Consider the following 26,890-nt stretch of genomic DNA (forward strand, 5'->3'; position numbering starts at 1 on the left):
CACCCATCCACCCTTTCAGTCATCCATCATCCTCCCCTTCTCTCTCCATCGACTTTCACTTAGCAATCCTTCCTTCCATTCATCCACCCACCCATCCATCCATCTACTCATCCGCTCATGAATCCATCCATTGACCCTATCACTCATCCATCCTTTCTGTTATCCATTTACCCTTTCACTCCTTCACTCATCTTTTCATCATTTTGTCCATCTACCTTCCCTTTCACTCACTCATCCATCCTTACATCCACCCTTTCACTCATCCATCCATCCATTCGCCCTTACACTTATCAATTCATCAATCCATCCATCATTTCACTCATCCATCCACCCACTCAGCATCCACCTTTTCACTCATCCATCCTTTCACCCATCCATCCAGCCTTTTACCCATCCAGCTACCCTTCCACCCATACATCCAGCTATTTCCCTTTTCTCTCTTCCATCCTTCCACTCACTCATCAATCCATCCATCCTCTCCCATTATCCATCTATTCAATCTTTCACTCATCCGTTCACCCTTTCACTAATTCATCCACCCATCCCTTCATTTACTCACTCGCCCACCTTTTCATTTTAATTTTGAGGTGAGCCTTTTTGAGAAGAGGCCCATCAAGAACTTCACCCTCGCTGCAGGAGCCATTCCAGGACTGGGATAGAAGCCACCCAGGGCGGAGACATGATCCACCACAGGGGAGACAGGAGCCATCACAAGCGGGGGGGGGGGGGGGGGGGCAGAAGCCATTCACAGGCGGTGGGGGGGGGGGGCAGGAGCCACCCCATGGGGGGAACAGGATCCACCAGGGTGGGCACAGGGGTGGGTATGCAGTATTCTAGTATCATCTTGGTCTCTTACAGGGTGGGGGAGGGCTCCTCACCCCCTCCTGGACAAGACAACGAGAAGACAGGCTCTGTTTCCAAAATGTTAGTTTTGCCGCCCTCCCCCCCACACTGATGTACAGTACTGAAAGGAGATACTCTGAGAGAACTGATTTAACTGATTGTCCTCCATACTTTGTTAATCAGTGTGGGTGCGATTGTGCCATTTTGCCATTTCTTTATTTCATTACAATATAGACTGCATTTTTGAAGAATCAAGGTTTGTTTACAATTTAGTGACTAATTAAGCTCTGTGAAGAGAACCACGTGCTGCCTCGGCCGGTTCTAGGATGTTTGGGGCCCTGGGCAGAAAGGGGGAATGTCTCACACCAATTGCAGATACAAACTGCATTCAGCAGGGCTGTTTGCATCTGAATAGATGCCCCTGCTCCTGAAGCTGCAGCTCCCCCCCACCCCCGACTCTCAGTAACCTTCAAGCACCTCTTAACAGCTCATCAAGGGCTGAAGGTGTGAGGGTTGCCACCCCGCTGTGCCTTTCAAATGCTGCTGAGTGTCTGAGCTTTCACACAGCATCGGAGTCTGTTACACCCGACCTAAACAGCATTAGAGTCAAGAAGGGAGGTGGGGGCCAGCTGTGCTGGTTGTGCGACCAGTTAAAATTACGGACAAATGGCGTCCGTTAAAGAATCCTTCACGGACAACGGACAGACGGCCGAAATTATGGACTGTCCGTGAAATTTACGGACGGTTGGTCACCCTAGCCGAGACGGACTACGTCCTCTCTGCTATCAAAGCTCCTTTTCGGCAAGTAGCACACTACTCTGGAACCCATAAAGGATTAGTGGTGAATTAGTATAGTGAAATATGAAATTTGAGAAGTGGACATGTTAGTCTGTTATTCTGATTGAAAAGGATAGTGGAGGGATAGAAGAGTGAAGGCTTTAGACTATTCTTTTTTTATGGAGGGCATAGCAGTAGGAGGAGGCTTGGGATGAGTAAAAAGGGATGTGTGGAAGAGTCAGAGGGAAGAGTTTAGAAAGGCGTGTTTTGGGGGATTGGTATAGTTAAAGAGATGTCAGATAATCCAAGAAGGGGTAGAGTAGGGGAGAGTCTAGAAAGGGTTTTTTTTGGGATCATAGTGGTGGTATGGGGTTTGGGATGAATGAGAGAGTGGATGTAGAGGATATACTGATAGAGGTATAGCTAGAGAAATAGGGTAGTGCATTGGCAAGAGTAGTAGACAGAGGTTTGAGATGAGTCCGAGTTGAGGTAGAAGATATGTTGAGAGAGGCATAGGGTGAGAAATAGGGTAGTGCATTGGATATGGTGAATTAGAGGAAAGTAATAAAGATATAGATCCATAAGTACATGAAAAGTATAGAGATGCATAAAGGAAGTAAGTATATGTAGATTAAAGATAATGATAAGGGGGGCGCTAGAGGGTGCACCGCAAGATGGCCGCACCTTAGTGAGGCTCTGCCCAGCTGAGCTCCTATCCGTCTATAATCTGCCTTTCAACAGCTGCATCCGGGCTTGGCAGTTCGGGCTGGACTGTTTCCATGAAGCACAGGGCCAAGAATGATTTGCATATAGCCAGGTCTAAACTGGGGTGGAATGGTGAGCAAAAGTATGATGGATTTAACCCAGATCTCTTGACTGGGGGTGAATGTTTTCATTGGTTCTGCATCCCGTCCATCAATTGTGTGTCTTTAACAGCTACATCCTAGCCTCCTGCGCCCCTGCCCTGCATTGTGAAGCCCCCCTGGAATATCCTGTGCAGGTTTGGGCCACTGAGGAGCACCGTAATGCCACGAACGCTGAGCTGATCTGATCCGGCGGCACCTCTACAAAATGGCGGCAGCTGCCGGGCCCTGAAAGCGGGCACTGCCTGCTGCCGTATCTGCGACTGGAGGAGAACGCTCCTTGCTGTGGAGCCCGAGTGGGGTACAGCGCTGCCTGAATATTACAAGTGATATCCCCTGGAGCGGACGACTGCGAGGAGGTGGGCCGGTCTCTGCATGGTGCAAGAGGAGCTCCGGCCATGCCCGCGTTGTGCGGGCGCTAAAGAGACCTGCCGCGCTGAGGGGGCTGGCGAGACGGCCTGGTGTATGGAGCGTTGCTGGCGCTAGCTGCAGTGAGTGGGGGGGGGCTCGTCCCCGGCTGGCGGCTGCGGAGGTGGGCGCGGGCCTGGGTGCATGCCGCGGCCTGCGAGCTGGGGCTGGGGCTGGTGGCGTGAGGCGCTGTGGCTGTACCTTCTCCCTCGCTCCGTGTTGCTGGTCCACCGCATACAGCCAGGCATGGGGCTGTCGGCACCGGCGGGACCCGAGGGGTGAGTTCTGGTGAGCATTGACCCTACGCTGCCTCTTAACACCCTGCCGAGCTGCCGCTGATTGAAAGCTCCTCCCTGGGGCGCCTCGGACTTTCATGGGGGCTGCATTGATGATGGGCTGATTCTGTCCACACGGGCCTACTTCAGGATACTCCCCGCCACATAGCAGTGCATGTGATTGCTGCTGTACTGCTTTGATGTCTGGATTGTGCCCCGTGTGGCTGCCTGGTGATCTGGTGGGACATGCTGAATTCTCGTCATTGCTCCGCTTTGGGCCCTGTTTTGCTTGCTTTGACTTCTCTGTGTTCCCCCGTGGAGCAGGCCCGTGGGCGGAAGGCCTACACCTTGTGACTGCGGAGTCTAATTATTATATACGCTGGTTAATAGCTCTTGTAGAGGGGCTCAGTCGCATAGAGGAGGCTCTCGTCTGCACTTTGGTACGCTTTTGCCTGCTGGTGTGGCTCCGTCGTTGATCCCTGGAGCTCTGCTTTGCACCATGTTTCTGGGTCTGGACGGGATCCTGGGGATTGCCCTCTCTGTTCATATTAGAGGGTGTACTGTGGGAGGATGCTCCACGGGACAGAGTGCATGTGACGCCTTTATATCAGGATCTACCACCATTGTAACCTCCTTATTGTGCCCGTGAAAGATTTCTACTTGGTCTGGCTTGGGACTGACTACCAGTTGATACTGGGCTCCCTGGAAGGGGCACCCGCTTTGGCCCCGTACTTTGGTGTTTGAGTGGCACAGTTGCAGACAGAATGGGGAGGACAGATAAGACTCAACCTCGCCTAACATTTGAAGTGTGTAAGTCATCCAAGACCCCACAAAAAGCTGCCTCTGACTCAGAGGTGGATGCCCAGGAAGGGGGCCCTTCTACAATAGAGACAACGCTGTTGGCCATGCAACATAGCCTCCAGTCCATAGAGAGCACTATGGCAGTAGTACATCAGCGCCTCGACCACATGTCGTCACAACTCGAAAAAGCAAGGCGCCCATGTGAGGAAAGTTGAGCAACGTGTGTCTGCAACTGAGGATGGTCTGAGTGAGGTAGCAGGGAAAACACTCAATATGGAAAAGGTTCTCTCTATCATCCAGGCCAAGAATGAGGTCTTAGAAGCCAGTTCCCGCCGAAATATTATTCGAATTACGGGACTCCCAGAATCAACGAATGTGGGCAAAATGGAGACCTTCGTTGAGAACCTGATTATAGACATTTTTGGTACTGAACTGCTCTCCACCATGTTCATTATTGAGCGGGTCCACTGCTCCCTTGCAGCCAGGCCTGTCCCGGGAGCTCCACCCTGCCCTGCAGGTGTTGAATTATAGGAACAGGGATGCCATCTTGCACATGGCCAGAGATAAGGGCACTATCGAACACCAAGGTAATACACTCTCTTTTTTCCCCAAACTTTACTGTGACGGTGCAGGCTACACGCAGGAACTTCGGGGCTGTTAAAAAGTTCTTACAATCTGAACATGTCCCTTACGCCATGTTATACCCTGCTCGCTCAAAGATTTTCACCAACTCCAAGACAGCGCTGGAACATGCCAAACACCTCAAGCGAAGGCAGCATAAATCCCAGGCACGCTCTGAATCTGAGGAACAGTAGGAATGTGGGGTGCACATGGATACTCTGTCATGTCATGTAGCTCTACTGGGCAGCTTTGTTTCTAAATTGTTGAATGTTTTGACTTTTATGCATTCCATCTTTATCCTCCCTGCACAGGTGGACGATATAGAGATTCTTTCATTTCTCCCTGCAGTGCACTACTGTTTTGCCATTGGGCTTTATGCTGTAATCTGATCAGGCACAAATGTTGTTTAGCTTAGCCACCTCCTTCTTGTTAGGAGGCTAGTAGCACTCTGAAGCCCCAATGGGAATACCCCACTTACAATCTACACTGGTTTTCCATGTTTGGGGTTGGGACAGGGAGGGTTAGGATGGTTTTGGCGAGTTGGGGACGCTGATGTGGGAGGCGGACAGGGAGGGGTGGGAGTGGAGGGAGATACCGGCACTTTCAGCCTTGATTTTGGCGTGTTCACCTTTTCATTTGCAGGAGCAGGCACAAACTTTTTGATTCCCCCACCTGACAGGCCTATAATGACTCTCTTGACTTAATGAGTGGTAAAGTACGACTGTTAGGTCTAAACACCCCAGAAAGATTCGATCCATTTTTGCTTCCCTAGACAGAATGGACTGTCCAGATAGCCTTTTTACAGGAAACCCATCTCACGAAACTGTCCGAAAGAAATGCCGGGAATCTGGGGGGGAGTGCGTGTGATGTCCTCGTATTCCAGTTATGCAAGAGGGTTAATGATTCTAGTCAAACATGGGGTCCCATTTTTGGTTATTCGCACAGACACGGATGACTCAGGCCGAATTGCGCTATTACATGGGCAATTGGGTGGCGCGAGTGTGTTGCTGGTGTATGTGTGCGGCCTGAATATCGACGATCCAGCCTTCTTTTCTGATATATGGCACCGCATCATTAGCTTCCCGGAGGCAGAGATACTCTGGGGCGGTGATTTTAATGCTTGCCTGGATATGACTGTGGACTGCATGGGTAGCGATACTTCGCGGCCCAAGCAGGCATCTGAGGTGTTGCTGGGACTGATTGATGCTGTCAGTTTATGGGATGTGTGGCGATTGCGGCACCTTGGGGCACATGAGAGCACCTTTCTTTACTCTGTTCAAGGGACCTGGTCCTGTCTGGATTTCTGGCTGGCCACTGAGGCTGCGTGTACCTGGGTGGTGGATGTCAGTCATATGGCTCGGACGCTCTCGGACCATTCTCCTGTGCGCTTGGAGCTGCAGGTTCCTGTGTGCCAGAGGCCTCCTTTCAATTGGCGTCTGCAGCCATCCTCGTTATCTGACCCAGTCTTTAAACATGAGATTGGGGAGGCTATTCACAATTTCCTCAAGGGGAAACGAGAGTTCGGTTGACAGCGCGGGCGCCCTCTGGGAAGCATTTAAGGTGATTATTAGGGAGTGTGCATGGGTGCGCAAGTGGGCGTCTTGAGGGACTTGAGGCGTAGGATTAATAAATTTGCTGCAGAAATCTCCGCTTTAGAGTGATCCTAAGATTCGGACCCTTTCTCATCGACACTCTCTGCAATCGGGATTTGGTCACTGAACACAACGACACAGTCGATCAGGAGATGGCCCATAGGTCTAGACGCAGTAAGGCTCGATATTATGGCGATAGGGGCGTTCCCTGGCTTAGAAGCTGGCTGATCCACTTAGCCAGGACTACATTAAAGAGATTCTTGATGAGGCGGGGGAGGCACATTACACTACGGCGGAAATTAGTGGGACCATACTGGACTTCTATACCAACTTGTATGAAAATAGGACCGTGGTACCACGGGATGAGATCCATGAATGCCTAGATGACGTTGCTTTTGGGTGGCTGTCTTCGACTCACAGGGAATATCTTACGCAGCCTTTTGACGAGGAGGAAGTTAAGCTTGCTATTATGTCCCTCCCCACATGTAAAGCTGCGGGATTGGACGGGCTCCCTAGAGAGTTTTATAAGTCTTATGCGGATGTGCTGGGCCCCAGACTTCTTGAGGTCTTCGCGGAGGCGTATAAAACAGGTCACCTCCCGGCCTCCTTAAGAGAAGCCCTCTTGGTTATGCTATTGAAGCCGGACAATGCATCCAATCGCTGCGACTCCTACAGGCCCCTCTCCATTATTAATATTGACACTAAGATTTTAGCCAAGATGATTGCTATTCGTCTACAGCCCTTGGTTCCCCTGCTGGTGCTTCTTGACCAGTCAGGGTTCGCGCCCGCCAGAAGCCTCAATGTAATTGGAATACTCTTGTGCAACCATTTGACCGTGGCGGCTTTGAGTCACCAGAAATGCGTCTCTACTATTTGTGCGTCCAAGCGCAATTCTCGAACTATTGTTTTTATCTGCAATGGTTCCTAACCCAATACAGTGATAGAGGCGGTTGCTATCCTTCCACTGCCTCTTGTGGAGGCAGCCCTTTTGGGTGGTGACAGAGGCCCTCAGGCAGCGAATAATCCAGTACTATGTACCGCCTGGGCCTGGCGTGCCCTTGCTCGAAGGGCACAGCTAGACTACCTTTATGCTCCTAAGCTGCCTGTCGCAGCTCATACAGATATCTCTGCAGCATGGGAGCGCTCTGCTCTGCGCGCGCTGCAAGCGGTCGGTGTTGTGCAGATGGGTGACCTGTACAACCCCGGCCAGTTCCGTTCACTATCGGACATTCAGGCGGGTCGAACTCCCAGCCCAATGCTGTGCTTCACATATATCAGGGTGCTACAGGCAGTCAGGGCAATCTACCCAGATTATCCAGCAGAACCACAGCCATTGCATGCACTGCAGGCGGTTCTAGCTGGTGAGAAGCATACGGGTCTGATCACTAGTCTATAGGCTGCATCCCAACATGAGACTGATCCAGAAGAACACCCTTCATATCTTAAATAGAACGCAGCCTTGGGGCACACCTTACCACTTGAACATTGGCCGTTCTGCTGCACGCTGACTGGGTGCCTCACTGCCAACTGTAATCTGTGTATCATCCATTTCAAGTTTTTACATCAGTTGTATTACACTCCACTGCAATTGCGGAAATATGGTTTGCGTGACACAGCCTGTTGCGTGAGGTGTGGACAAGCAGATGCAGACTTTTTGCATCTATCATGGCAGTGTGCGGTGGTAGGTGCCTTCTGGGTTAAAGTGGTGAATGTGTTGACAGACGTGGTGATGGAACGAGAGCAGTGTGTGCCAGAGGTGTGCCTGCTGGGAGATGTGAAGTCCCTGAAACCGTGTAATCGGGGACTGGTTGTTGTGGCGACATTACTAGCCAAGTGAGCTGTGGCACAATGTTGGGGCGCTAAGAGCCTCCCTACAGTTCCAGTTCGGAAATAGGTCCCGGATCTAACCTTCTGCAGGGAACAACTGGAGACCTATGCGGAGGACCTGCCTGAGTCTTCTCGTCCTAAAGATTTCGGGGCCCCACTGACTATGTATCTTTTGAGTCTTCCTGACCTGTGACGTGTCCTGCTCCTTGCTTTTTGTTTTCTTTATTTCTATATTTGTTCTATGCCTTGGTGGGAATTGTCGCAATTTGAGTCACATGATGTGTTATTAAATATGCCTGTCAATAATGCTCAAGAGCCTCTGTTTATATGAGGCCACATCTTTTCAAGTGCCGGGGGGGTGGTGGGGTGGGTGGTGGTTGAGGTAGTTGGCTCTCTAAGCTGTTGTTTATGTTTGCACTACCTCTTTCTGCTGCATTTGTACTTAAAAATGCTTGTGTTGTTTCGTGCCAAGAAGACGTTGATGACTCCTCATTGGAACATGTGTATTCTAACTGCAAGCTTTTCAATAAACAAAAAACAAAACAAAAAAAGATAAAGATAGCGGTATAGGGTAGTGAATTAAATATGCGTTTTTAGTATAAAAGTAATAAATATATAGATCCAAGTACATGGAAGTTATATTGATATGTAGATTAAAGATGCATTCGACGAACTCTGGTTTTCAAGTGTTGTACTTAAGAAAAGTTTTTTTTTTAAACTTAATTATTCTACATGTTTAAACAAAGCAATACACATATATAGGTACATATCTGTAGTACAAATAAATGCTTATATACTGAGGGGTATGCTGTATATTTCTGTTTGGTTATGGTGCATATGTGGAGAAGAACCAATTCTGGGGTAGTTTTCTGAAGATAAGGTGGTTGTCCGTGGATCTTATGTTGGGGGGTAAAGAGTTCCATAGTTTAGCTGCTTGAACAGAGAAGGATGTGCCACCCATGTTTTTTTTTCTTTTATCTCATGATTTTGAGGTAAGGTGCCACTCTAGAGCGGAGGTTCCTTTGTTGAATGTGTTTGGTGACTTTATTCTTGATGAAGAGTGGTCGCATTTCATGTATCGCTTTGTGAGTGATACAAAGCAGCCTGAACGTGGACCTTCTGGCAACCGGTAACCAATACAGGTCTTTCAAGGCAGTTTGATATGCTAGAATAGTCTGGCAGCCGAGTTCTGAATCCGTTGTATTCTTTTCATGGTCATTAAAACTGATCCATGGTAGAGGCTATTGGCCTAATCGAGTTTGGACAGGAGATGGTAGCTTGGACCTTGTGTGGAAATCACAATGGGGAAAGATTTGTTGCAGAGTTTGTGTAGTAACAAAGCTTGATTTTGCTAGTTTGTCCACTTGGGCTTTAATCAATAGCTTGGAGTCCATGGTCATTCTGAAGTTTCTTACTTCCTTCAATACTTTAGGCGGTGTTTCCAGTTCATCAGGCCAGGCGTAAAGCGGGTCATAATGTTTCCAATCGCCACACGTGAGTATTTCCATTTTGGAAGTCATCCATTGATCCACGGCTCTGAGACAACTGAAAATTGGTGAGTTTCCAATGTCTTTGGGGCATTCCAGTCGAAGGAGTATTTGTGTGTCCTCTGCATAGTTATAGCATGTGAGGTGAAATTGATTGATCAGTACCGGTAATGACTTCATGTAGATGTTGAAAAGCATGTGCGAGGTGAGATCCTTGAGGGACCCCTGCTTTTGTGGAGTATGGGTTGGACGAGAAAGGTGGGGTATGGATGACATTAGTTCTGGTTCGAAGGTAGGATGTGATCCAGTCTAGAGCAGTCCCCTCTAAGCCTATTTCGTGAAGTCTTTGTATCAGAGTGTCATGGTCAACCGTGTCATGTACAACCACTGGTCACACCTTAATTACTTCGTAGCATGATGTGGGCTTGACGTAGGCTGATGTTGGCTTATGGTAAGAGTCTGACATTATTTCTGAATACAGTACCAGTGCCAGTTGAGCCAATATCAGTCCCGAGGCAATAGTCGGCATCAGAGACGAGACCACTGATGGGAGTACACTGGAGGCCCATGCATATCAGTACCAATACCAAGGCGCACCCGAGGGCACCGGTTCCATCTGGAAAAAATCTGGAAAATTTCCAGCATGGCCTCCTTGAAGGCCACTATTTGTTGCCGAGTTAACGTTACCCCAGAAAAATTAAGGATGCACAGGACCAAATGCAGGACAGGAGAAGATGCTGGTTCCTCCATGTGCTACCCTTGTTACTTGGCTGCACAGTCTGAATGGTGGGATGGGGTCAAGTGTCAGTTGGCTTTCATGCACTTACAGTGCATTTTCAACACTGACTTACTTCAAGCAGCAAGAGAACTTCTTGAGGGAGAAACCTCATGACTGTTACCAAGAACAGCCTCGTTCTGAACCTGTGTTTCTAAAACAATCACCTTCCACTCCCTGGCCACCTTTGGGTGCACACGGTTGGAGTCTAAGCACCATAGGTACACGATGTGTGGATCTTTGACGCACACCTGCGTCCTACACTCATGGCACAGTTTCAATCCTGTCATCTTCAGAGGCGACATCTTTCCGGAAATAGTGTCAGGATAATTTTGGAGTCGTTCGAAAAAAGACAAAATGGAGAGCAGAGCACTGGATCGGGGGTCGAAAGGTACAGAAAGAAATGGCCTGATGTCAGCACCCAGGGGTGGTGCCTATACGTGGCTCCGCTCCATCACTTCTTACGGCACCACCTACCAGAACACGGAAAGCATTGTTGAAAAAATCTCCAGATCCCGTGTGACCTAGGTAAGGATCTGCAGTTAGAACTATCCTTCAGAATGTTGGATGCTGCTGTATGAGGAATGTAAGAGAAACTAGAATCTCAATCATTTGAGGATCTCTTGGGCGATGAAGGAGTCCTCTTACAACCAGGCTTCCTTGGTGAACTATTGTCCTCTGTAGCTTGAGACAAATATGGTTGAGACAGAGGTGCCTCTTATGGTCTATGTTCTCTTGGAGCAGGTGACCGAGGCCTCTTCCTATTAGGGACACGGACATCTGCTTGAAGATCACAACCTTTGGTAATGATAGAATTTACAGTTCTTATTGGCCCCTTGTTCACCCAAGGGTTCCAGGGCACTGAAATTGCAGATATGAGATCTAGATTGAATACACACTACTGTTTGCTAGGGTAAAGAGAGTTTTTAATGCTTTCTGAAATTTCTGAATATAAGGTCTGCTAGGCAGAACAAGAGTGAGAAGATTCCAGTGGGAGATCACTGGCACCAAAAAGGTGGAAGGTGTTCTGGCCACAGAGGATTCTGAAGAGGATCCGTTGCAGGAATCCCAAAAGAAACAGGCAGTAAAGGTAAAACTCCTAAAACTGTGATCTCTATGTTTTCAAGCAATGCACAGCCGCTAAATGCCTCAAAGTCAAACTAAGCTAGGTTGTGAGACTGAGTGGGATGGCAGTGTCATGGTCAAGAGTCTTTTGATAATGAATATCTCCCTTACTCTAAAGTATTGGTGAGATTTCACCATTAACATCTATCCGGACCCCTCCTTCGAAAAGAAATGGTTGGGACCACACCTTTCACTAACATCCAGATCTTTGACTTCGAACCCACAGCTCACATGCCAGGAGAGATGCTATCGATGTTGATTTCTTTTTCCTACTTTGACAACTACTTTTCATGGTTCCTAATCTGATAGTTCTCTGGAGCAAGGGGCTGCATCACAGTGGAAGCAGACGCTTCCCTAGAAGCCCTGTCCTCTTCCTCCTTGTCCTTCACCAATGGGTCTTCCAATTTTCCTCTCTGCCTAATCTCCTCTCTACCTTTGAGGGTCTTATTAAACATTTTAGCACAAAACTTAATCGTTTGTGGAGTGAGACACTGGAAGGCACACCACAAACTTGATGAGGCTGAGAGGCATCACTGTTCGCATCACAAAAAGCACACTTGACTAATAAAGAAGACATTGTGACTTGAAAATGTGGCTTGAAAATCAAATAATGCCCACATCTGCCTTTATTTAAGGGGAATCATCAAATAAAGGGACAGGATGCTTTTTTTAAACTCTTCTGATGGTAAGCATTTTAGGCCTCATTTTGCTATCAATGTAGACAGTATTAGGCACCAATCTAGGTTTGATGCTGCAAAGTATATTTGTAAGAGGGTTTATTTTGGAACAGCATTACCTGCAAGAATAAATATGGCCTCTAGTAGTCTTCAGAAGGTGCATTCAAGCATTGGCTTTGCTGCAGGCTATTGCACCTAATTTGTAAATAGGTAAGCGGTTTAAGTGTTCCAGGGTGCTCACAAGCAGCAGGAAATTATTCAATCACTTATGACCACCAATGAAGATCCTACAAAGCAGCATTAGATAGTAAAAGGAAAAGTGTACATTTTAAGATTTAAATATAGCCAATTTGTGCATTGTAATGCAACAGTTCCATTTCATTCTAGGGGTGGGCAAATAATTCTGCTCCACCAGCAGAGTTCGGTGAGTTTTGCTCACAATGCGTTCCACTTAGAGCGCTGCGTTCCATGAAAACCCAGCCAAACCCTGCGTGGCGGAGTTTCTTCTCGCAGGCGGCTTGCCAACATTAAGTTGGCGAGTGAGAATTTGCGTCCCCAGCATGATTTAGGGGCGCTAAAACGCCTCCCGGCAAGATTTCTAAGCGCAGGCGTTCACAGCAGGTCTCGATTGTTACGTTTAAAAAGTTTCCAATAGTGTAGAAAACCCACTCGATTGGCAGAAAGAAGCAATGCCCTCTGGTGCACCACCTAGTGCCATTCATGCTAATTTTACAGAGCAGGACAAGCTCCTGTATGACCAGCACGACGTGCCAAAATCCGCCCACTTGCAGAGTTTCACTCTACGGAATTCTGCGGAGTTACATAAAACTCCGCAGAATTTCGTAGAGTGAAACTCTGCGAGTTCCGCCCACCCCTTAATGATATACCAGCCAAAGGCATGAGGGGCAATACAGACTCTGGACTGATCAAAGAGGTGATTGCCAATGCTGCAAGCCAATGACCATAAGAGATTGAACCAAATAAACCAACAGCTAAAGAGAGAAAACCCAAAACCCACCCTTATATACTGTAAGCGAAACATCATGCACACAGCTGTGCGGTCAACCCAGACATAAAAAGAAGGTGTTTATGCATCTAATAGCAACTAACTCCTAACCCCAATCTGCCTCTATAAACTACCCTCAAACACTGGTGACGGAACATCTCTTCCACAGGTGGCTCACAGGAGGTGGCACCATAGTGCTACATACACCTGAAGCACCGCCTCACTGACCAAGCAGCAATAGATCCTAAGGTAACACACACGGGGACATTACGCACATTGTAAAATTACCAGCAACTTGGAGATTGTCCACCTGATGTGACCGAGTTACATTACAGAGGAGCAAAGCTTTCCCTTATGTAACTACGTTGCTTGTTAGAGTTAAACTCTCACCTGGTTAACAGTAGCTCGTCTATATTACCTATACATCTGTAGAAAGTTGTAATATTAATTAAAATGATTATTTTGGGCTGACACATATTTTTGTAATTTGCTACTTTTAATATAATTCTAAGTCCTACATTTTTCTTGGCAAATGTGCCAATTGAGAGAACCATGAACAAATGTAGCTTATCTATATAAATTAAATGATAGATTATTACCTGACTGTAGGAGCTTGTAGACAAACATAGAAGGTCTCTTATAATGTCTTGATGTATTGTCTTATATTCACAGCCTTCAATCGTCAGTGTCCGCAGCTTATTAAAACAAAAAATAGCAGAAACTACTGTTATTTAATGTATAGCACTGCATTTAATTGGGAAAAAGTTAAATGTAAAGAGTAAATATGGTTGAGTTGGGGTTTTCACGATGTTTTAATACCTCATGTTGCAGCATGACTCTGTCGATCAACAATGCTCTGATGTGTTGCTTTCTTCCATGAAGCTGTTAAAAAAACGTCAGAGTTACACAATGGACATCTTAGGCAAGCAAACAAACTGGCAAAGCTTTAAAATTAACAGGAGTTCAAATTAATTATATGGATGTATGGGGAGCAAAGAACGGTTGTGGTGAAATATAGACAACATGGGTAAACAGGCTTTTTAGGCAATCTTAACTAATGGAACTCCTAACTTACTGTTTACGTGCTCTACGATATTCAGTAAAAACCTTGAAAAAAATGCATAGCAAAAACATTAATGAAATAATAAACAGTGTACAAGAGCAAAATGTTGCATTTGGGTTTTGCCACTAAGACCTGAAAATGTTTAAAACAAAACGAATTCACTTCAGATGTACTATAACAGGGAAATCTAAGCTTTTTCCAGATATCAGACTGTGCTTGCTGCTACCAACAATACCAACTTCTGTTTTATCCCTCCAACTGATCCCATTGTAGATCAGGTAAAAGTGGCTGATTTACTTTGAAATATGATAGGTATTGATTTAATCTGCCATTCTCAAAGCTTACAACAGTTTTGAGTGAAACACAACAAAAAACTACTGTGTTGGTCCATCTGCAATTTCAAATCTACTTGGTGACATCGAACTGTATTGTATGTAATTGCAGTAATAGCACTTCCTACCCTTGAAAAGGCAATAGAGGGATTTACACCAGAAATCAAGCTGCTCCCGATCCCAAGGTACGTGGTTAATCGAATGGTTATATTCTATTGCTTGTTATTGGAGTTAGTCTTAGGCTCTCAAGCAAACCATTTGATGCATTCACTCCAGTTTCTCTGTTGTGGATTAAATTGACACGAGCTAGGAATGCACATCAGTGGGCAGAAATGGTATGTGAGTTCATGCAAATGGTTGGTGGGGTTAATAGATGGGCTAGAGGAGATTATATGTTGTGATTTGAAAAATAAGAACTTTATACCTTTAAAATGACTTGTGGGCAAATTGGAGAAATACATTAATGGAGAGTAAGGCAAACACGAACATGACAGAGGAGGCTGTTCTTGAAGAGAGGTGGTATGGAGGGCATGAAAAGTAAGAAAATAATATTTACACAAAAAAACAAGCAAAGATATGAAGCTTTAAGTAAAGGTCAGTTTTTCATATCGGATTTTAGGAATTTAGTTGATGCTTTTGAGACAGTGTGGAATTTGAGGACATACAACAGTAAAAAGAACCATTATTTTTATGTGAAGATAGTGCTTTATTAAGTAATTTTGAAAAGCGCCCGAATCAAGTGAACAGTTTGTACACTGCTAACCTACTACTAGACCACAACTCCAGCAAGGTCAGATGATCTGCCCAGGAGTTGAAAGCAGGAGTAATGGCTGTGCGGATAAACCAAGAAATATCAAAGGAAGCAGCGACCGCCTGATCATAGCAATGTAAGAAAATATATGGATAAATTGTGCGAACACTGAAAAGGTGATTTCACAAATGCTGGAGATGATGTAAAGTGGGATCTATTTTGGATGCCTCTGGATTGGCTGTGTGTCTCCCAGTGATGTGCATGACACAAATTTCAGGTTTTGGACTGGCCGTCTGCAAGGACCTGCCCCGTACCCTACATGCATTGCACATTTTTGATTGATTTAATGTGCCCTAGAACTGTGCTCTGTGCACATTTATTTCCAGATTGGCGGTCATTGTCTCAGTCTGTTGTCTGAAACACAGTTCAGTTGGCGCACATTTCCGTCTCTTGGAAGGCTTCATGTGTCCTAATTCTATACACATTCCAGTTACTGAAAAACTGTGTCCCTGACCTAGGCTATTTGGACATTTCAGCCTTCTGGCTGCTGGTGCATGTCCCAGTGATGTGCATTAAGCATATCCCAGTCTCCTTGATTGGCTGCATCTGTCCCATCTTGGTGTGCTATGCAGGATCCAGCACTAAAAAGGTTGTGGGTCCCTGTGCATGTCTAGGTGCCATGTTCTAATATATTCTTGATTGGTTGCCTGTGTCCCAGCTCAATGCGCTATTCAGGTTCCTGTCTCCTGATGGAGTCTTCAGCGAGAGATAGAGTGTCTGTCTCCAAATATATATACAACTGCATGTGGTAAAAACAATAAAACGTAACTAAAAGGATTGAAAAGGCTTATCAAAATAACCACATTTATCACCAGGATTTGTCACAGAAGTGACCCACCTCAAAACCCTTGCCTACCACAGTAATCCGTGAGATCCCATGTCACACAATGCCGGTCTACAGGCTTTAACACAGTTTATTAACAATTCACCCTTAAAGACCTACTAATATATGTCTTATTCACAGAATGCGCTGTAAAAGAGTGACTGGGTTGAGCATAGGAATTTTAAGTTCAGACTTACATTTGATGGCCTTAATGTGTGCATGAATAAACAATGTTAAAAACCTGTGTCTAGGGTCTAAACACCTCCATCGTAAATAGCTGCATAAAGGCCTAATGCTGTTAAAAATGCGATGTCTGTTGATTTTCACCTTATCTTTGGCATCATATTCCTCTTAATTCAAATAAAGGAATACTCTAGGTCAAGTACCAGCACCATTGCCTTGTGAAGTTAACCTTAGTCTGGGTGACTGCCCTTATAAGCCAATCATCTAGGTAAGGACACAATGGACTTTGTGTAACCTAAACTATCTATAACTATAATGAACACTTTGCTGAAGGCAGAACTTTAAACTGAAAATACTGGCACTACCGTTCTGAACACAAATCGTCAGAAACATTTGGCACACTGAAGAATCAGAATATTGAAATAGGTGTCCATCAGGTATACCATACAGCTTGCTTTCTTAATTGCATCTGGATAAAACTAAGCAGCTTGAATGTTTCCTTCTTTCTTGAGATTTCTTAAACCCATAATCCATCTGCATCAATTTAGCTTTCCTTTTTTGGTACATGTAAATTTGCAGAGAAAAGCCTTAAATCGCATTCTTCGGTAGACACTCTTTCTATAGTTCTTTCACAACACCAGGGTCACTTCTAAAATTATAAATCTTTCATACAATTTTGTTTGAGATGCTGCACGGGTGGAATAAATTGAAGGGAAAAACATTTTAGAAGCAGAAACCTATATTCCAATTAATCAATCGGGATTTTGTAAGGGCCAATCCACAATCAATAACTTATGGACTCTCACCATGCTGGAGGAGCAAGCGTTTTAAATAAAAACAAAAGTTATACTTCTGCTTTATAGACCTAAAAGCTGCATTTGATTCTGTTGCACAATATATACAATGGAGAAAACTTGCTTGATAGGGTATCCCTCAAAAATTGTTGGATGCTTTTATACTTTTGTACACAAATACTCGGGTACAGGTTAAGTTAGACGATGGCTTCAACCTGTCCAGAAGAATCAAGACCAGTAATGGCCTCAAACAAGGCTGTGTATTTGCCCTGTGTCTTTTTAATATTTTTACGGCAGATTTGTAACCGCACCTACAAGCCATCAATGCTCACCCTCCTAAACTTACCAACTGTCATTTAAAATATCTTCGGTATGCTGACAACACGATATTACTTAGCCGAACCCCTTTAGGATTGTAACGGCTAATCACTGCATTTGATGAATATATTACAGCAAACTGTTTGGAAATAAACGTCACGAAAACCAAGATAATTGCAATAGGTCCATCGACTAACAAACCTCGAACTTGGCACGTGAAAGGAAGGACAATTGAGATTGTAAAGACATATACATTTTTAGGCATCCTATTTGATAATAAAGTCTTGTTTAAAAGTTCTTATAACCTTTTAAGAGCAAAAAGATCCTCCTTACATTCACTCTTAAGTCACTACGAGATACACAAAGATGATAATCCTATGAACATTTTCTCAAAGTCATGGGAGCCAACCTGCTTCTGACTATTGCTGTGGCTCACCTATCATCAAGGAAAAGTATGCCAAATTATTAGACTTGATAACCAAACCCTGCAAGTCTGTTTCAGAAATCCCAAAAGCTATTGGCCAAGCTGAATTGGTTCAAATGGCTGCCTCATTAACTGTGCAAGGACTAGATTAAGCTTCCATTTCGGAAGAGGCACATGCACCAGGTGAAATGTGCGGAAAGGGCCCCTCATTAATTGTTTTATAAGACTGGAGGCACTAACAGAAGGAACTTGAGGAGACTTCCTAAAGTGGGAAACAGCAGCCAGGTGAACCTTCACTGAAGAGAATGTGAGACCTGCCTTGGCCAAAGAGAGACGATATGGTAAAATCTTCTCAGGAGGCGCATGAAGCGGGTGAAGGCCGTTTCACTGGCACCAAGAACAGAATCACTTCCATTTTAGACGGTATGTGTTTTTTTCATTAGTGCTACCTGCTCGAGATTTGGCAATAACTTCCCAGCACTTCTGCGAGATATCGAAGGCCTTGAATTTTAGGCACTCAGGAGTCACGATTGCAAATAAAGAGACTGTGGGTCTGGATGATTCACTTGGCCCTTTTCTCTCTCCAGCAGAGATGGGGATGGCTGGCAGGCGTATGGGCCTCGACTCCGACATCAGGAGTAGCTCCGCGAACCAGTACTGTCTTGGCCATCTTGGGGCTATCAGGATAAGACAACAGCCCTCTGTCTTCATCTTGGATAATACCCCGGGAATTAGCGAGATGGGGGAAAGCGTTAGCATATATCCTGGACCATCGCATTAAAAGGGCATTCCCCCTTGACGCTGGTAGAGGGAATCTGCTGGCATAATACTGACATTTGGCATTCTCTGTTGTTGCGAAGAGGTCTAAAGCCTGTTTTCACCCCCTTTAAAACACCTGATAGAGTTGGGACTGCTCCAATCCCACTTGTAGCAAGTGGCTAGCGTTCTGCTTAACATGTCTGCCAGAGTATTGTGCAGACCTCTGACATGCTCGACCCTTAATGAGCTTCCCTGTTGCGTCGTCCAATCTCATAGCCCTTGCGCTTAGTGAGATAGAGTAATGGATTTGGTTCCCACTTGTCTGTTGACATAATGCATGCTGGTCGTATTGTTCGTACGGACCAGCACGGAGGAGCCCGCTATTCTCGGCAAGAATACCTGAAGAGATAGGAAGATGGCTTTGAGCTCCAGTCTGTTGATGTGCTGATGTTTCTGCGCAGAGGACCATTTGCCCTGAATGTGTAACTCTTGCTGGTGACCTCCCCAGCCCTCCTTGGAGTCGTTCGTTGTCAGTATGAAGTCTGGGGTAGTCTGGAGGAAAGTCCTTTTACCTGTTTTGGAGCATGAAACAACCATTGCGGTGCCTCAATCATTCACGTTGTGATCTGAACTACATACTCGAAGCATCCCAAAGCCTTTTGCCATTGTTTTTGTAGCTTCTCTTGAAGGGCCTCATTCTCAGTCTGGCTAGTGGCACAAGATCTATTGCTGAAGAACACTTCCCCAGGATCAACTTGTACATTCGCATAGAAAGTGACAGTTTTCTTGATATGCTTTTCGCAAGTCTTTGCAAACATATCTGTCTTTTGTGAGATAGAAAAGCTTTGCACTGGATGGTATCTATGAACGCTTCCAGGAAGGATAGGAATAGACTTGGGTGGAGCAAAGACTTCTGTTTGTTTACAGTGAGTCCCAAAGCCCTGAATCTGTGAAGGCAGGTGCTTGTAGCTTGACTGGCCTTCTGTGCTGTTGGTTCTTTGAGTAGCCAGTTGTCGAGATACAGGAATACTTGAAGTCCTTGAGATCGCAAGTCTGCTGCTACGGGTGTTAGGCATTTTAAATTAAAATTAAAATGTAATATTGCCATATTTGAGCCTCCTTTTAGGCTTTAGGCTGCATAGATATATATATATATATATATATATCATGGGATCAAGGCTCTTCCAAGCCGAAACGCATCAGACCGAGTAAAGCAATAAAATACTGCAGCACGACATCGTGGTCCGTCTCAGTCTTTGGCATGTACACTGAGGAGTGACGGAGTGTTGGGATATATATATAAATATACATATATTTTTTTTATGTACGTTTACACAGGACTAGTCCTCAGATTTCATTAAACATACATTAATATATATATATTTATATGCATATATTTTTTGTTAATGATCCACACGTGGGCGGGACTATTCAGTGCTTATGACTATTGACGAGTATCCCCTGGAAGAGAAGTAGTATGGGTCCACACACCCGGAGGTGCATTAAATATGGGCAATGAGCCTTCTTGTCTCTGGCGAAGTTCATAAATCAACAAGCATTAAGAAGTCTTCTGTTAAATAACATTTCTAAAACCCCCACTGACTCAACAGCCAGACTCAGTTAGTTTTAATCTTCCTCTCATAAGTGAAACATGAACAAATGTGTATTTTTTTAGATTTTGATCTTTAATTGCAATGCAACACTTACATAATCCTTTCATTAGTTGACATCTCCATCCAGATACATTCCAGTGCCTCTATGTGGAGAGCAAAACTTGGACAAGTTGCCTGGTGGCACAATTTATACCCTATGGTAGTATCACTTTCCTGTGATGCCAAGTGGATCTTAAACAACATCCTGACATCAGTGGTGCCACTTAGAGCCCTTGGTACATGGAAAAAACATCCACTTCCTGAGACTTTAGTCTGATTGGAGTTCAATATGCTTAGGTTTTTTTTCTTTTTTAGCCCTGTTGTTTTTAGAGGGAAAATAATATGCACATTATGCCTATTAACGTTATTCAGTACACATAAAATGGTGCATAAAAATGTGCCTATACGGTGTACTATTTTTTGAACATTAGAAAGCTGTGTCTAGTAAAGGATGCATTTATTTCCCCTCTATGTCTTTCCTCTTAAGTCCCTTTAATTCTTCTTCTTGTCTAATTCTCTTTTTGGTCTCAGCTCTTACATTGAGCACGTTTCTGCTGCATCCTTGTCCTCTGTTACCAGTATACTGACATTTCCCACTTCATATTCTTTATTCCCACGGTTGTGCTTTAGCTTTTGGCTTTTTTAGCACAGTTCTGCCCTGCAGCCTCTATGTGCAGGTCTTCATATGTAAAGTTCTTTGTTAATAATTACTATGCCGTAAACAAATTTAATTTTTCCTTTTCTCCTCCTCATATAGGGAAATTCACAATAAAGTTTTTTGTTGTTAGTCACTAAGTAGTGAAACAATTTACTTCTTTCTTATCTGCTTTTACTGTACCAGTTTGATCTGGCTTATTTAGATTTCTAGCTAGCTATTCACTCTGCTTCAATAGACTTTCTGACTTCCTTTCAGCTTGTACCTTAATATGCCAATTATTTCCTCTGCATTATTACTCATGAATAGTCTACTGGTCGTAGAAACCTCTCTCTGTAATCACATGTTTTTAAAATACCAGCCAGGCATTTTAAAATAGTTTATAATTTTTGGGGTGAGAATGGTGAAAAGGGGTAGCAGGATTTGGTTTGTAAGCCATGCACTGTGAAACATTTGGGAGTAGGATGGGACTCGAATCAGTCCAAATTACCACAAACTGAGCAGATCCGGCTATGGCTGGCCTCCATCTGACAGGAGCCTGGTGTTTCGGAGGGGAAAGGAGGAGGGGATAGAAAGGGAAATAAGTAGGAAGGCTGCATTTAAGTAAGAAGAATGGCAATATAAAGAGTGTGGCTATAGGTTAGAGCATTACTAGGAAGAATGTTTAAGTACGCTGGAGAAAAATAGAGCCCTGCACCACTGTAGCCTAACCCTTAAGGCTTATTCCTTTATCAGGTATTAAGGCTCACTTTTATTTGGGGTGGGGTAAATTTGCCAACAGTTGACTATAAATTTGAAGAAAAGGAATTACATGCCATCTTCCAGGCTGCAATTTACCTCTGGGCCTGAACTTTCGTGGTCATTTAGCTCGAAGATAGAAAGCTGTACAGCTCTGCTCAACAGGTGGAATCAGTCTTTGCCTTCTACTGCAGTATCCTCCTACCTGATCGTGTTTCTAATCAATGCTCTCAAATTCTCACTTGCAAATGTAAAGGGAAGGGTGAGATGCTTCATGGAGTGCCTATATCTATGAACCTGCATATGCAATACTAGGTGTCTTAACAAATAGAGAAGTATAGAGGGCCCGAGGCCTGAAGCAGCAAGAAATTCTCAGCATTGTCAGCCCATGTTAATAAGAACACCGTCAGTGTTCTACAGCTTACTGTCGGATCTGCTGACATAGTAAATACTGGAATGTTGACAAAGATGCTTTCATGCATAGAAAGACACTGTGCTACTATGATGGATAAGCACCCATTTCCTAACACTGAGCACTGGCCATAAATAACACTGCCATTCAAAAGAGGATTAAAAAAATAAATCTAGATGGCTTCTGGGTGGTACATGCTTTGCAGACATCAAAACCTTCATGCATCAGATTCGAAATTCATGTAATATGTGGGATTGCAACAACATTATGGGTGTCAATAAATTCAGAATATGCTTGATTAAGAACTGTATGAAGAAAGCACAACTTCGTGTAGGAACATGAATTGTATAATACTGACCCTGTTCTCCATGGATTTCTTGACAAGGTTAAAACTCTTCCATCGAGACTCAAACTCATGTTTGTGAGCGCCATGGAAATGCAACAGATCACCCAAAATCTGCAGACAAATAATGTGAAAGTTACATAAACAGCAAACAACACAAAGATTAAATAATGCATATATCTAAGGACAGTTATACCTTTATGATTAGAAACAAAGACTTGGTATCATCTTCTGAGTTGCCAAGAATAAAGTCTAGCATCGGAGGGGAAAAAAAGAGTTGTTGTTAAGAAAAATGAAGCACAGTGTTCACCACCAGGTTCAGTAAATACAACATTCACATTTATTCAGCATTTTGAACAAAACTACACCACTGGAAGGAAATTAGTCATTCTAAAAGTCTGGGCTCGTGTTTTTAGGATATATAGGTGTTGGACACTGAGATAATGAAAAACACCAGCTACACAACAGGGCACATATCACATAAACTGCATATGGAAGTGCTACATTTAATTGTGTAAGCTTGTAAAGTAAGTTTGGCATAAGAAATTGCACACTAAAGTTTGGTTCCTGTCTTTGCAGAAATAGACACTTTTAAAAAGCATCATTGCTTAACAGCTACTTAGTAAAGACATTATATGCCATACATGATGCAGCAGAAACATGGTACAAAACACCACCACGTAACCCTTTGCATGGAAAACAGAATTAGCCCTTCCCGGCAGGATTTATGTAATTTCCCTCACCACAACTTGTGCAAACATGACCATGTTAAACATGAATCAATGTGATGCTGGAAGACTGTTTATAAAGGAATATTTACTATAACCATATGTATATATCTATATATATCTATCTATATATATATATATATATATATATATATATATATATATATATATATATAGATATAGATTAATATATATATATATATATATAGATCTATATCTATATCTATATCTATATCTATATATATATATATATATATATATATATATATATATATATATATATATATATATATATATATATATATATATATATAAAGCATGTCTGGGCTTTACTGTGTCACAGGTTGAACATTTTAACTCAAAGTGAAGGCTCAAGGACAAACAAAGCAAGCTTCCCATGAAATCATGTTTAATGTATTTTAAGCACAACATTTTACTTCCATTGCTCTATCAGGGTTCCTAAACAAACCAAAGTTGTATTATTTGATATTTGAAATATATCATAACAACAGCTAAAAGCACATAGCATAACACGTCCTTAAACCATAATTTAAAAACACTTACGCAAAAGTTTCCTCATGACTCTAGAAATCCATTCCCTGTAATTCTCTCTTGATAAATCTAGAAACAGACGGACCACTATTAACATGCAAAGTACAACCAAAGGAAACAATCACTTCAAAAGGATAATCAAAAGCACACTTTAGCACACAATAGAAATAAGTATAACCAATGTCAATTTAAAATAAAGAGGGAATTCAATTGCTTTGTGTAAATCTCTATTTCTGTATATAAACAAGGAAACAAGGGCTACTAATCTTCATAAATAAAAAATTTAAAAACTGGTAGATTTGTATCTATAATAAACATACCATAGTCAACACCGGTATAAAGTTTTGTCTCTTCCAAAGATACCATGCTTGGAACCCTATATTGCAATAAAAAACAATTGTTACTTAATATGAACATAACAAGCGTATAATTCTCATACTATGCGTTATTATAATTCAGACTAGGGTACCAAAGACATCACAGAGGAAAAAGTTACTTACCGGTAATTACAGCTCTCCAACATTAGTGCATTTCATAGATTCACATCCTTGTTTATTTCCATTCATTATTCAATGTTAACAAAGCAGTTTATAAATACACTCAGGCAACAGTTAAACCAACTCTATATATACTTTGCCCACATTATTATTTGACCTGAACTATGGACAATGACGTTGAGACGCTCAGAGTTCAACTACACAAAAGGAAAAAATTGACAGATTTTCAAAGCTCCTCAAAGTACGAGTTAATTACCTTCGTTAACGATGTATCTGGTAGAGACGATTCTAGCCGCAGATTCCTTCACGTAGAATTATCCCTAGGCGTGAGACTGGATCCGGAAACTTTTTTGCCACAGAATCCCTGTGCGCCGTCCAGGCGTCGTCCGCGTACGTGACGTCAGCGAGGTCACATAAGACCCACCCCGCCTACGTCAGTTTTCTTCTGAGAACTTTTCCACACCACAACGCGGAACCACCAGATAAAAAACTGTGGAAGCATGGGAACAGTGTGCAAAGAGCAGAAAAATTGGAAAGAAACAGTGACTTACAACACCACACAGAGTAGTGTGAACACGGCAGAACCCAAAGGCAGGGAAAGAAGAAGAACAAGCAGGGTCCTGCGCAGCCACCCTACCAGCACATAGACAGCCTCCCACCCCTGCGCCCCAGAGGCAAGGAACATGCGTAAAAGTCATGGCACACGTAGTAAACTACCACCCCCATCATGAGCAAGGAAGGGGACCAGTCCCAAGACAGACAGGGACAACAAACCTCCAAGCCACCCCAAGGAACAAGGGCAAGACATGGCCAGATGACCCTCAAGAAGAGGAAAGCAACGGAAGGACAGGGATAGGAAGCAATCCCCCCCCCAACCTGGAGTAGCAAGAGCAGCAGGGTACCGGAGCCCCATCCACCAAAGAACCAAAGGAGGGAGGAACCACCCCCAGACGGAGCCAGCCGTCCAGAATAAGGAAGACACTCACAGGAGACACAGACCCCCACCGGGAGGCGTGTACCGAAGACCAACCCAAGGGTCCTCGCAGAATAGGGGAGGAAGGGCGGGCCGTGTAGGAATCTGCGGCTAGAATCGTCTCTACCAGATACATCGTTACCGAAGCTAAGTAACTCGTACATGTGATAGAGACTACTAGCCGCACATTCCTTCATGTAGAATAGATACCCTAGCAATACCCCCTGGGAAGGAGGGTCTGCCTAAGGACATCAGCAGTCAATACAGAACAGAGGGAGGAGGAGCTTCGCGCGCTTCCGAGATGACCGCTAGAGCACAGGGCTCCCGAGACCTTCGCCACCTCCCGCATCTATCCTCAACATTATCCTGATTATGACGACGGGTTATTGAAGACGCAACCCAGCTGATGTAATAGCTGCTTTCAGAAATCGATTTGGACTCCGGGCACCGTAACTACGGCACTTCGAACTTTCGTGGCCTGCTCCATGACACTGCCTGGGGCTCGAGTCAATGTGGTGCCCAGGTAGTAATTGAACAACAACGGCCTATGGGGCCCTGCTCACAACCCCGGAGTTAACTTTCGGTTTCGTTTTTGGCTCCTCGGCCTTCTCCTGCCTCGAGACCGTTCTGACAACCCGGGATGCAATCTGACCACGCAACTCCACTGTTTGATTGCCATCGAGTGTCTCTGGTCGTGTGACATCGGGCTGGCACTTGTTTCTGGTGATCCTGGTGGGTGAATCGAGAGTAGTCATTTTTACCTGGTCTCGAGGGCCACTCAGGGGCGCAACACCCAATATGGCAGGCAAACCCGAAAGCGAGAAACGGAAGACCAAGACCGTTCACCGGGGGGGGGCGCTATTCAATCGAATATCATGGATCGTTACACACATCCCAAGGGATCCCCCGGTGTTACGAGTAGGTCCCTGGGAGATGCGGGAGACGACTCAACGGCGGTGGACGACTTGACCCTGCATGATGTCATGGGCGCCATTGCTAGTATGAAGACCTCTATCGGCAAACAATATGAGGCTCTGGCCCTAAAGCTTGACACTGTGGCAATCGATGTCAACTTGATCAGGGCAGATTTATCAAAGACTAACGAAAAAGTTAAATCCTTAGATTTGAAGACCTCCAGCCTTACGACTGATGTGTCCGATTTACAGACAGAGGTTCGCAAACTGCGATCCTCTAATGATCTATTTTCTCGCCGGCTGGAGGATTTTGAAGGTCGGGCTAGACGCAACAACGTACGTATTATTGGGGTCCCTGAAAAACCGGAAGACCCAGCCGTAGATCTCCTTGTCGAGGACCTCATCCTAAACCATCTTGCCCCCAAAGGCCTGAGCAACTTCTTTGCGGTGGCACGCGCACACAGAGTGCCGGGCGGGAAGCCAAAGCTGGGCGCCCCTCCGCGTCCCATCATCGCCAGAATTTTTAACTTTAGAGATAGAGACGCTATCCTACAGGCGTTGCGAGTGGGCGGCCCTACGAAGTTCGAAAATTCTACGGTGAGCTTCTACCCAGATTTCACCCAGTTCGTTCAGAAACAAAGGATGTGGTTTCAGGGGGTGAAGCGACGATTGAGAGACATGGGTATGAAGTATGCGATGCTCTTTCCATCTCGGCTGCGTGTAGAACACGAAGATCGGACGTTTTTCTTTGACCGCCCTGAGAATGTGAGTGACTGGCTCGATACGTTGCCCATGCAGCGGGATCACCCTGAACATTCTGAAGGAGCTGTAGGCGGCCCGTT

General features: G+C 44.6%; 1 protein-coding gene across 2 annotated transcripts in view; it reads right to left on the reverse strand.

The window, feature by feature from the left end:
• Window positions 1-26,890, reverse strand: part of PSME4 (proteasome activator subunit 4) — a 1,411,622-nt gene that overhangs the window by 967,955 nt on the left and 416,777 nt on the right. For both annotated transcript variants that reach the window (XM_078649478.1, XM_078649477.1), the window contains 6 exons: window positions 23,985-24,040; window positions 23,677-23,733; window positions 22,581-22,636; window positions 22,400-22,498; window positions 13,897-13,959; window positions 13,677-13,772 (listed from right to left, as the gene is read on the reverse strand). In XM_078649478.1, the coding sequence (XP_078505604.1) occupies window positions 13,677-13,772; window positions 13,897-13,959; window positions 22,400-22,498; window positions 22,581-22,636; window positions 23,677-23,733; window positions 23,985-24,040 (427 nt within the window). The remainder of the gene's footprint in view (window positions 1-13,676; window positions 13,773-13,896; window positions 13,960-22,399; window positions 22,499-22,580; window positions 22,637-23,676; window positions 23,734-23,984; window positions 24,041-26,890) is intronic.

This window comes from Lissotriton helveticus, chromosome 6 (genome assembly GCF_964261635.1).
Source record: "Lissotriton helveticus chromosome 6, aLisHel1.1, whole genome shotgun sequence".
NCBI lineage: Eukaryota > Metazoa > Chordata > Amphibia > Caudata > Salamandridae > Lissotriton > Lissotriton helveticus.